The sequence below is a fragment of the Sesamum indicum genome, linkage group LG2, assembly GCF_026168435.1.
Source record: "Sesamum indicum cultivar Baizhima isolate 11 linkage group LG2, ASM2616843v1, whole genome shotgun sequence".
In the NCBI taxonomy this organism is placed as follows: Eukaryota; Viridiplantae; Streptophyta; class Magnoliopsida; order Lamiales; family Pedaliaceae; genus Sesamum; species Sesamum indicum.
Genome location: NC_142658.1, coordinates 12,012,669 through 12,023,052, shown reverse-complemented (window position 1 = coordinate 12,023,052; position 10,384 = coordinate 12,012,669). Strand labels below are relative to the sequence as shown.

Below are 10,384 nucleotides of genomic sequence, written 5' to 3'. Positions count from 1 at the left end.
TTCATTAGTGTGCAATGGAGACATAACGGTCGGAACCAACTCTATTTAAATGTCCCAAAAGGAGATTTTACGCAGAGGTTCACTCTAAAATTACTGCATTACTGGCCATCATCAGATACTATATTTTGCTTTCTTGAGCATAATTCTTGTCCATCTACACCTCACAATTCACATGAATGTGTGTAAATTTTGCTCAGCAGTTACAGGAAATTAGGCTTCGTTGTTTATTGTGACCAACAGTTTGCTTACACAACTTACAGTTCAGCAGCAGCTAATTAGAGAAAAAAGTGATTGGTGAAGTAACGACACGACTGAATCGATCAGTGTTTATCATTTAAGTACTCCATAAAAGCAAGTGAAGAAGCTCATCGACAGCATTATTGGGAAATCGATCTGATCAATCCTTGTACGTTTTATGTCAACTAAGAGACATCGTTAACGTTGTATAGAGAATTGGACTCTACACTACAGAAATCAGAGAATTCAGAATTTGAACATGGGAATAGTAAAAAGTGTTCTGAGCACTCAATCAACTGAATTAAGTTCTTCAGTTAATCCTCCCAAGAATTCGTCTGCAGCCTGAATTATTGCAATTGAATTTGTACAGCTTCTGCTGCCTCTCCGTCTATAATCTGATTGCCATGTCTCCTCTGAACCATTTCCCTGCGAGAAATTTCAAAAAACACGAAAGGATAATCGTAAGGAGAGACCGTGCTAAGACCAAATTAATGAACATGGTTCTCCTGAAGGCGTACTTCTTGAAGTTCACCATTCCATTTTGGACAATATGCTGCCTGTCGTCAACTCGGATCTGCAAAACACAGCACGCGATCAAGAAACATGAAAAATAGCACAGTGGGAAGCTTTGAAGAGGAACACAACTCTTAGAATCTTACATATTTATAGCCCAACACTTCACGACATCTTACGCAGGAGATATCCAAAACTTTGTGAGAACCAACCTGCCAATCGCGATCATCATCGTCGACCACCACGTTGATGCTGCGTATGTACATGAATCAGACAGTTAAACACTAAAGTTGTATGTCAACTTCACATGGGCTTGTGCATGGGAAAATCTTGAGCCATTGAGGCGTGAGCATGTTCTCAACTGAGGTTTATGTATACTTTAGAATAATTTACGATGGACATATTAGTTTCCTTTTATTGTAATAACTTGTGATGAAAATGAATAGTATATACACAATCAAGATCTTACATCTTACGGTCACGGAAGACAAGGCATTCACCTCCGTCATCCTGCATACCAAACCGAATATCACTAAATTGCACATTCAGAAACACAATACACATTTACATCAAGAAATGCCTCAAGAACAAATGATGTCGTTGTGACGAAACAATAATCAGATCAAGAATTAAATCCCTCAAGAACAGCTGATTGCTGAATATTTCAAGATCATGCAACAGAAAATTGTTCAAGTCTTGAACACTGAAGCTACAGAGATTGGAGATGACACAGAAGTAGGGGACTTTACTGGGGACATGCAGTGGAAGTCTTGTGGTAAGGCAAGAGGGGCTTCGCATTCCTTGCACATCAGGTATTCAGGGTTTCGCTGATTGAATTTCCTGAAGATTATCCTTCCCATTGGCAGATATTCCAAGATTCTGAACTGTTCTTGAAAGTAATGATTGCTGATTGATCTCTAAAATGTGGGGAAATGTTCAAGAAAATGGAAGTTTGAAAATCACTGCATGCAGAGAGGAAAATGAAATGCGTTGATGAAGAAATTGTTGGGTTGGGAGGAAGGCAGAAGGATATGTGGTTGAGTGGAAGCAGTGGTAGCATTTATATATATAGAGGGAGAGAGATAAGAGTTTTGCTTAAAATTAACTGTCATAACTGTCATATACACTACCTTATTATCTGATGGACTGTGGTAGTATGATAGTAATATTCTGTTGTTTGTCACTCATTTTGCTAAAGAACTTCTCAGTGAGGCCCTTAAATATGCTCATTTTGGTTCTAAATTAATAATTCCAGATTACAATATTAGTTTCCATAGGGGAAAAATATTATTTTAGTTCGCTAAGTATGTTTAATTTTAATTTTAGTCCGATAACTATGTCAATTTGTATTTAGATCCATTAACTTACAAAATTGCTTACTTTTAGTCGTCTGGCAGATTTTCGGACAATTTTACCCCTATGCAACTTTTAAAAGGCAGGTTTAGTCCATATGCACTCTATAGAGGACTAAAAGTAAGCAATTTCGTAAGTTATTGGACCTAAACAACAATGGATATAGTTATCGGACTAAAAATAAAATTAGGCATACTTAGTGGACTAAAATAATAATTTTCCGTTTTCAGAGTGTTATTCTATAAGATTTTCGACATTTTCTGTCAAGTGTTCATCAAATCTAAGAACATCACGTTTTTTAAATATGATGCAATTGAGGAGGGTAAAAGACCAAGTCATAAAAAAATTAATAAATAATACAGTTTGAGGATCAAAATTGACACCTGTGATTGTTTGAGGACCAAAGTTGAATTAAGGTTAAATTTTGAGAACGAAAAGTGTAATTCTCCTATTTTTTTGCCTCCTCAACTGCATCACATTAAAACATGACATCTGTAAAGTTTGACGGACACACGGTAAAAAATATCTAAAGTATCTATAGTAAATATAAAAAGAAAATCTCTTTTTGTGTTTTGTGGCATTTTACCAAGATTTACTCTTTATTTTTGCATAATTTCTTTCGAAATTCTTTTCTACAAAGTGAAATTGATAACTTGTGGAGGGTAAAAGTAGAAACTCAACATAATATTAGTAGTTCTCATACCAAATTTAAACTATCAAGTATGCTCTTTTTATCATCCCCACGTTCTCATCTCAATCCTAGAAAAATAAGATAAAATGACAACTATATCCTCTGAAATTTATCATAATTACGAGTATCCCCTATTGTTTGAAATTACAAATACCGCCTCAAATGAAAAATAATCATGTAGCCCCAAGACGGAGATGTGAAAATTACGACATTACCCTTTTGTTTATTTTTTCTTTTTTTTTTTGAAAAAATATAGAAAAATCTCATGAGAATTGGTAAAATAGATAATTCAAAGAGCAGCTCATCCTCGAACAAAATTAAGATTAAACAACTCATGAGTTTCTTTTCGATTTCATTATATCAAAACAAAGGTGCCAAGCAGAGATCTAGTTGGATATTCCAAGAATGATTCATCTCATGATAACAACAAGTTAAACATGCTTCAAATAAGTTTTCACACAATGGTCTTATATCAAAAGCCAAGAAATTAGTGAGCTATTCTCTCAATGCCTTCCGACCTTTCAAGTGTTTATGGCCTATGTGTTTCGCTCAACACTTGCTATGAAAGTGCTTCACCATAGACTTGGTTATACACCACATCTCTATCATTTGTAAATATGCACATATTTAAATCAAGAGGTTTTTAATTTTGGTTGTAATGGGACTTTGATTTAGGGATAGGAATTTTCAGAAAAAATGAGGTCACAATTCAAGTAAACCAGTATAGAGTGCCAAGCATAGATACAAGTTTTTTTAAATTAGTTCGTCTAATGCACCAATTGCTTACTTGAACTATGCTTTACTTTAGAGAGAGTATTTTTTTTTTCTTTTTTCTTCTTTCTTGCCTTTTTTGATTTTCTTTTCTTTGCCATGTTCCTCTCCCCCCACCCCCCCTTTTTTTCTCTGTTTCTTGTTTGCAGGCATTTTTGTCTTTCATTTTTTTTTTGCCATGTTCTTCTCTTTTTCTTTGTTTTCATGCAATAAGACATAGAACAAGATACCATATGACATATTTGCTCACATACTTTTTTAGCACAAAATATGATCACAATAGATAAGACATCCTCGTACTTAGAATACATCTTCTTTTTCTTTTTCTTGATACTCTTCTACTTTCTTGGAAAGGCTAAGCGGAGAAGTTAAACTAATGATGAGATTAGTTCATAGAAATGATTCATGACAAAGAAAAATAAGGTTTTAAAGGCTCAAATGGGTAAATTAAGGAAAAAAATTTATGTAGAAAGGTTGTCGTCCATAAGTTCAGAATCAATTACAACTAGTGACGGCAATTTTTTTGTAGCAGCTTTACAGATACACATGTGTAGTAATGGCTTTTGTAACGAATGCAACTACTACAAATAAATGAAATTTTTATGGCCTCAGAAACGATGTCATCAAATGTTCTCTGTTCCAATCTTGCTATAAAAGCCGTTACTATTGGCCGTTCCAAAAAATTGTTATGAATCCTGCATTTTTTTGTAATGCGTATCTGGACTGATCGTCTAATTGAGTAATTTAATTGAGCAACTTATAGCTGAAGATGGAAAAGTTCCAGTGCCCATCGTGACAATAATTGTGGCTTAGCCTGTTGCAGAAGCCACTAAATGGTTTAACTATTAGTTTGTGGCCTAGTTCTAGCTAATTGAATGCCATATTTCGTCAATAATAATGTCATACGAAACAATCTTGCTTAAACTATAAACAATTGCATAGTAGCATTTTTGTGTATATATATTATTCTTATGTATTAATTTATTAAGAGCTTCTATAATTTTGATTTGTAATATTATCTAATAATTTGTTATGCATATACTTATATATATATATATAATTTTACTATTTTTTGGGAGTTTCTTTAACATTGTATAATATTTTATTTCATATTGCCCAATAATATCACGATGAACCGTAATCATGTGGAACAATGCCTGCCAATATATCGTCAATACTGCGACTTTGAACAATGCCTCATGCATGTATTTTCTTAAGTGCTCGACGGAAGCATAACAGTTGAGACCAACTCTATTTAAATTGGGGATTAAATGAAAAAATGGTCCTCTAACTTTGGGCAAATGGCATTTTAGTCCTTTAGCTTTAAGACAAGCAAATTAGTCCAGTAACTTTTCTAAAAGTCGCAGTTTTGAATGTAACTAGTGGACCATTTTTGCGTTTGACCCAAAATTGGATCAGTTCAAAGACCAAAAATGTAACTAGTGGAATAAGGGCGACCAAAATCGCTTTAGTGATACTGATGATTGACAAAAAATGTAATTGTCCTAGAAGTAGATGTTGCGTACTGAATCAATGGAGTTGAAGTCTTCTGCTAAGCCAATATGAGTTCGACATGATTTAAAATTTTCACCTCATATCTTGTTTCTATTTTTATTTTTTGGTTGCAATGATCACTTATGTGTTTGTTTGCTCATGATAAATCTAGCGGTTCAATCTAAAATTACTGCATTACAGGCCATCATCAGACACTATATTTTGCTTTCTTGAGCATAATTCTTGTCCATCTACACCTCACATTTTACATGAATTTGCTCAACAGTTACAGGAAATTAGGCTTTGTTCCTTATTGTGACTACAAGCAGTAGTTTGCTTAGAGAACTTACATTTCAGCAGCTGCTAATTAGTGAAAAGAGCAGTTGATGAAGTATTCGAACAGTGCAACGACGTCAGTACTGATCCATATGTCTTCAGCACTTGTATTGTTATGCTTGAAAACTCTACAAAAAGTATCCACAAAACTGAATTGATCAGTTTATCATTTATATATATACTCGATAAAACCAAAGAAGAAGCTCATCAACAGCTTTATTGGGAAATCAAAGAGACGGCGTTAATGTTGTATAGAGAAATCAAAGAATTCAGAATTTGAACGTGGGAATAGTAAAAAGTGTTCTCAACACTCAATCTAAGTTCTTCAGTCAATCCTCCCAAGAATTCTTCTACAGCCTGAATCATCGTATGTGAACTTGTACAGCTTCTGGCTCCTCTCCGTCTATAATCTCATCGCCATGTCTCCTCTGAACCATTTCCCTGTCAACAAATTTCAAAAAAATGAAAAAAATAATCGTAAGGAGAGACCGTGCTACGACAAATTTAATAAACATGGTTCTCCTCAAGGCCTACTTCTTAAAGTTCACCATTCCATTTTGGACAAGCTGCTGCCTATCGTCAACTTGGATCTGAAAAACACGTGCAGCACGTGATCAAGAAACATGAAAATAGCACAATGGGAAGCTTTGAAGAGGAGCACAACTCTTAAATCTTACGTATTTATAGCCCAACACTTCACGACATCTTATGCAGGAGACTCTCGCAACTATGTGAGGGAGACGACCAACGCTCCGAAGGCGATCATTATCCTCGTCGGCTTCCACGTTGATGCTGCATACATACATGAATCAGACAGTTAAACATTGAAGTTGTATGTTAACTTCACCTCGGCTTGTGCATGTGAAAATCTTGAGTCATTGAGGCTTGATATGTTATCCACTTGGACATAATAGATTCTTATTAATGCAATATCTTAAGATGATGAAAACGAATAATATATAGACAACATCAAGATCTTACATCATACGGTCAGTAAAGACAAGGCCTTCAGCTCCCTCTTCCTGCATACCAAACCGAATTCACTAAATTGCACATGCAAAAACATAATAAACATTTACATAAAGAAAATTCCTAAAGAACAAATGATCTCGTTGTGACGAAACAATGATCAGATGAAGAACTAAATCCCTCAAGTACAGCTGATTGCTGAATATTTCAAGATCATGCAACAGAAAATTGTTGAAGTCTTGAACACTGAAGCCACAGAGATTGGAAATGACACAGAAGTAGGGGACTTTACTGGGCACTCGCAGTGGAAGTCTTGTGGTAAGGCAAGAGGCGCTTCACATTCCTTGCACATCAGGTATTCAGGGATTCGCTGATTGAATTCCTTGAAGATTATCCTTCCCATTTGCAGATATTCCAAGATTCTCAACTGTTCTTGAAAGTAATGATTGCTGATTGATCTCTAAAATGTGGGGAAAAATTCAAATAAATGGAAGTTTGGAAATCACTGTAGAGAGGAAAAATGAAATGTGCCGATGAAGAAATTGTTGGGTTGGGAGAAAGGCAGAAGGGTTTGCGGTTGAGTGGAAGCAGCAGTAGTATTTATATCTATATATAGAGAAAGACAAGGGTTTTGCTTAAAATTAACTGTCATAACTGTCATATAAACTATCCTATTCTCTCAGGCGTAGGCATGTGCATTTCGATTAATTGAATCGAATTTTTTATTAATGTTTTGAAGAATCGAAAATCGAAATGAAGTGGTTTGGTTTCAATTCGGTGAAAACTGAAAAAATTATTTTTTTAAATAATATATATATATATATATATAATTTTGATATTCTTTTAATTTTATCCAAAAATACAAATACCAAAATATGAAATGTGATGAATTTTTGTAATCCCTAATCCACTTCTTCTCATAAGCGCACCAACTTTTGCAATGAAATTTGAATACTGACTTTCAAAGTTCAACCTCAATACTTGTGTAAAATCACTTTACTACAAACTCAAGCACACAATCAATTAATCAAAAAAAGAAAATAAAATATTTTTATTAGGCATTTTATCAAACACCTTCAAAACAAAAATTTTAAGTCAATTTTTTTTTTTATTTCCTTTTCTTTGTAAGAGAGAAAAAGACCTACCCAATGGAGAAGATTGGTGGAGAGAGCTCTGCCGTCGGCTGGAGAGTGGAGGAGGTCGCGCTTTGCCATTTCTCTTCTCAGTTCTCTCTTTTTCCTTTTGTTTTTGTTCTGCCGTTCTGCTGCATTTCTTCTTTCTTTTCTTTCTCTGACTCTATATTCTATAATAATATATACGGTAATAATATAATATTAATACATAAATATACTATATATAAAATACATTTGATTTAATATAATATTTAAAAATTCAGTTATTCGATTCGATTCGATTACTAAACGGCAACCAAAATCCCAAATCTAAAAAAATGATTTTAAGAAAAAAATGGGAATCGAACTAAAAAATTTGATTCGATCCGATTTAACTGTTTTTTGAAGACCCCTATGAGGGGGTGTGTTAGTATGATTGTAATATGAGACTACTCCTGTACAGACTATTATGCCAGCCAACTCTTTCACTAATGCGTTAAGAGACAGTGGCAAAGCCAGAAAATTGACGTAGTCCTATTAAAATTTAATTTATTTATTTAAATAAATATTGAATTCATCAAAAAATTTAAAATCAAAATATAATTATATAAAGTGTTCGTTTGACATTGTGATTAAGCAAGTCAAACCTACAGATTGAGTATAACTATCTTTTTTGTGTCAATTTTTAGTCCTCTAATTTACAAAATTTATAAAACTAAATCTGGTTAGTTTTTTTTCTGTTTTGGGATCGTTTTGAAAATCTCATAAAACATGAGAATAAATGTGTCAAATTTTCTTAGTTTTAAGACTATTTTGAAAATTTTGCAAAAGAAAGACTAAAAGAATTGAACTCCCTATCTTATGGGAGTAATACGCTCTCAACAGTACAATCACTTCTAAAATCAATTATTCCAAATTAACTGTTTCATAATAAAAAGTTTTATGATTAATTATGCAATCGCCAAACCAAATTATTTCAAATACAATTAATATTAAAATTATGACTTCGCAATCAAAAGGCCACTAAATTCCCGGTACTAGTAATTGTTGTTACAACAATATTTCAAAATTATTTATATAGTAGGAATTCTTGTAATTAGAAACTATTTTTCCATTTTATTTTAAAAAAGTCACAAGAGACATTCAAATTAAACTACTTACTAACTATAATTTATTCATCAACGTCAAGTAATGCTCCATAATACTTGAAGGTAAACTCTGTCCACCAGCGAGCTCGACAGGGCTTAACTTCACCCTTGATCAGAGAGGTTACTGGCCAACATTCAAGTCACTATACTTAGGCAAATCACAAGATTATGCTAGTCACTACCGTCACCTAACATAGTCAAAGTCAAATTCGACGACACTGTTTTTAGTGGAGGCAAAGAGATGGGTATTGCTGTTGTCGCCCGGACCTGAATGGATCAATTTTAGCATGAATTTCGCATAGACTCAGTAGTTCGAAATTTGGAGAAAGATTTTGAAAAGGAAAAATTATTGATATATTGGGAGATTTTTTACTTCAAATATTTTTCATTCATTCATCTATTACTTCAACTTCAAGATTACAAGTATTTATATAGGAGAACAAATATTAAATTAGTAACATATTCCTATGGATAAATATTTGACTTGATAACCTTGAGAATCATATACATGCATAATACTTTGGGAAATTCAAAATTTTTAATTCCAACTCTATTTTGAGACTGCTAAAACTTTTCCGAACATACGACTTTAGCGAAACTATCAGATAACTGTTCATTTGTGTTGGCGAACTCCAAGTAAATTTCTAAATTGTTTACACAATTCCTTATGAAATGATGATGAAGTTCCATGTGCTTCGACCTTGCATGGATAATAGGATTCTTTGTCATTGCAAAAGTATACATATTGTCACACAAAATTTTTGCGGGAGCTTCATATTGTTGTTCAATATCACATAAAATCCTTTTTAAACAATTTGCCTCACAAGCTGCGTTGGTTGCGACAATGGATTCCACTTCTGCTAATGAGAGTGCCATTGATCTTTTTTTTTTTTTAATTCCCACAAAATTATTTTCGTTCCTAAGCAAAACAATAAGCTTGAGGTACTTTTTCGATCATTTATGGATCCAACCCAATCACTATCTATATGTCTAATAAGCTTATTTTCTTTCTATTTGACATATTTTAAGTTTTTTGGTGCCTTCAAGGTAGCGCAAAATTCTCTTAACAACTGAAAATGCAATTTGCTTGGTTCATTCATGAATCTTGATATTGGGCTAGCTAGATATACAATATCAGGCCTCGTGTTAGTCAAGTAAATCAAAGAACATACAAAACTTCGATCTTTGAATCAACGTTAGATGCACTGTCATTTAACTGCATCTTCTCATTGATTGCACGTAGAGTTGAGATTGTAGTTATGCATTTGAAATTTTTTAACACACCTTCAAGATTTTTTTTCTATGAGATAAAAATTTCTCCTTTTGACTAACGGACTTGAATTCCAAGAAAATATTTCATCATTCTTAAGTCATTCATCTCTAATTTTTCCATCATTGCCTTTTTGAACTCTTACACCATGATTGGATTTGTCCTAGCATAAATTAAGTCATCAACGTAAAGACAAAAATAAGAAAATCTTTTGTACCTTCCTTTACGTACAACGATGGCTCATTTTGACTTCTTCCAAATGCATTGGACTGAAAGTATCTATCAATCTTGATGTTTTGACCTCGAGGTGTTTGTTTGAGTCCGCATGATTCTTTTCTGAGGCGATAAACTTTTTTTCTTTTCCTTAAACGATATAAACTATTAGCTGCTCCACGTACACTTCTTCTTCTAATTTGCCATTGAGAAAAGCTAGTTTCACATCCAACTGATAAATTGATAATCCCAATTGAGCATATATAGCAAGAACAAT

At 33.5% G+C, this 10,384-nt stretch overlaps 1 protein-coding gene across 5 annotated transcripts; it reads right to left on the bottom strand.

The window, feature by feature from the left end:
- Nucleotides 1-354: 354 nt before the first annotated feature.
- LOC105155564 (protein yippee-like At4g27740) lies at nucleotides 355-7,940 on the bottom strand. Of its 5 annotated transcripts, XR_016063420.1 has the most exons (11): nucleotides 7,510-7,935; nucleotides 6,657-6,824; nucleotides 6,377-6,417; nucleotides 6,073-6,187; nucleotides 5,930-5,985; nucleotides 5,705-5,836; nucleotides 5,410-5,523; nucleotides 1,220-1,260; nucleotides 897-1,002; nucleotides 756-811; nucleotides 355-663 (listed from the first exon to the last, which is right to left on the bottom strand). XR_016063420.1 is itself a non-coding variant. In XM_011071454.3 (6 exons), exons 1-6 carry the CDS (start codon nucleotides 7,576-7,578, stop codon nucleotides 5,758-5,760), a joined length of 528 nt encoding a protein of 175 aa, XP_011069756.2. In that variant the 5' UTR covers nucleotides 7,579-7,934; the 3' UTR covers nucleotides 5,268-5,757. The 5 variants fall into 5 exon arrangements, 3 of the variants coding, with proteins under 3 accessions (XP_011069756.2, XP_088732915.1, XP_011069757.1); XR_016063426.1 differs by lacking the exons at nucleotides 355-663; nucleotides 756-811; nucleotides 897-1,002; nucleotides 1,220-1,260 and having other exon boundaries at nucleotides 5,268-5,523; XM_011071454.3 differs by lacking the exons at nucleotides 355-663; nucleotides 756-811; nucleotides 897-1,002; nucleotides 1,220-1,260 and having other exon boundaries at nucleotides 5,268-5,836; nucleotides 7,510-7,934.
- Between the last annotated feature and the right edge of the window lie 2,444 nt (nucleotides 7,941-10,384).